Source organism: Camelina sativa, chromosome 1, assembly GCF_000633955.1.
Source record: "Camelina sativa cultivar DH55 chromosome 1, Cs, whole genome shotgun sequence".
NCBI classification, from domain to species: Eukaryota; Viridiplantae; Streptophyta; class Magnoliopsida; order Brassicales; family Brassicaceae; genus Camelina; species Camelina sativa.
In genome coordinates, this window is record NC_025685.1 from 539,622 (window position 1) to 540,826 (window position 1,205).

The following is a 1,205-nucleotide window of genomic DNA, read 5'->3' on the forward strand; positions in this document are numbered from 1 at the left end:
GCTGATGAGAAGCGTCATGAGACTGCTTACACCAAGATTGTAGAGAAGCTCTTTGAAATTGACCCTGATGGCACGATCTTGGGTCTGGCTGATATGATGAAGAAAAAGATCTCAATGCCTGCACATTTAATGTATGATGGCCAAGATGATAACCTGTTTGAGCACTTCTCAACCGTTGCCCAGAGGCTTGGTATCTACACAGCCAAGGACTATGCTGATATTCTGGAGTTTCTTGTTGAACGGTGGAATGTGGAGACTTTGTCAGGCCTTTCCAGTGAAGGACACAGGGCCCAGGTAAATTACCTCCATGAAACTTCTTGTGATGAAACCTCCTAGTTTATGAATACTTAGCATGTTCTTGTAGTAGTTTTTCGTCATGGAAACTATATTAGATATACTGTTTAGTATGTTTTGTGTATTTGAAGATCTGATCAGGACCTGAACTTTGAATTCTGACTTGATCATTGCCTTTGACAGGACTTTGTCTGCGGACTACCTACAAGAATCCGCAAAATTGAAGAGAGAGCTCAAGGAAGAGCCAAAGAAGCAGCCAAAAACATACCATTCAGCTGGACTTTTGGCAGAAATATCAGGGCTTAAGAAGTTTAGTACACAATTCTCTTTCGAATTATCCCAAGTAAGCCATAAAGGTCTTCACCAACCATCTCATTCTCACCAATGAAGGACCAGTTTTAAGACCACGAAAGTTCATTTGAATATGTTTTGTTTTATACGGAACATTGTAGATAAAAGTTATGTGGTTAGGTAATGTTTCTTGTTTGAATCAGTCAAGACCAGAGAAAAGTGTTTGAGTGTTCTCTTAGTGATAATGTATGGTTTACCAAGAACAAGACTTACGACTTTGGTTTACCTTTTTGATTCTATTTTTGTTGTATCAGTTTAAATAATGGTGTTCTCTCTTACAGTAGTAAAGCTTCCGTTTCTTAATGTCAAATCATTTTGTTCCTATTACAAGTTGCGAAAGTCCGATTTCTTTTATTGGTCTAGCTAACTTGGGTAGACATTGTTCCATGGCTATCATTAGCTAAAGTTTTCTTATGCAAGACGGTATATATGTAGAATCATCAACAAAGTAATCAACCAATTTAATTCTTCAATACATATAAACCTTGAAAAACAGATCAAACTAACATTTGATACAAGACAAACTCTCTTCTCTCAAACAAAATCACTACAAGAAGTCA

General features: G+C 37.2%; 1 protein-coding gene across 1 annotated transcript; it reads left to right on the plus strand.

Moving 5' to 3' along the window:
* LOC104703073 (stearoyl-[acyl-carrier-protein] 9-desaturase 5, chloroplastic-like) lies at positions 1–955 on the plus strand (the record flags this gene model as incomplete). The annotated part of the gene is made up of 2 exons (XM_010419016.2): positions 1–294; positions 478–955. Coding segments are annotated over 2 exons (417 nt in total), but the record flags the coding sequence as incomplete, so codon positions are not given.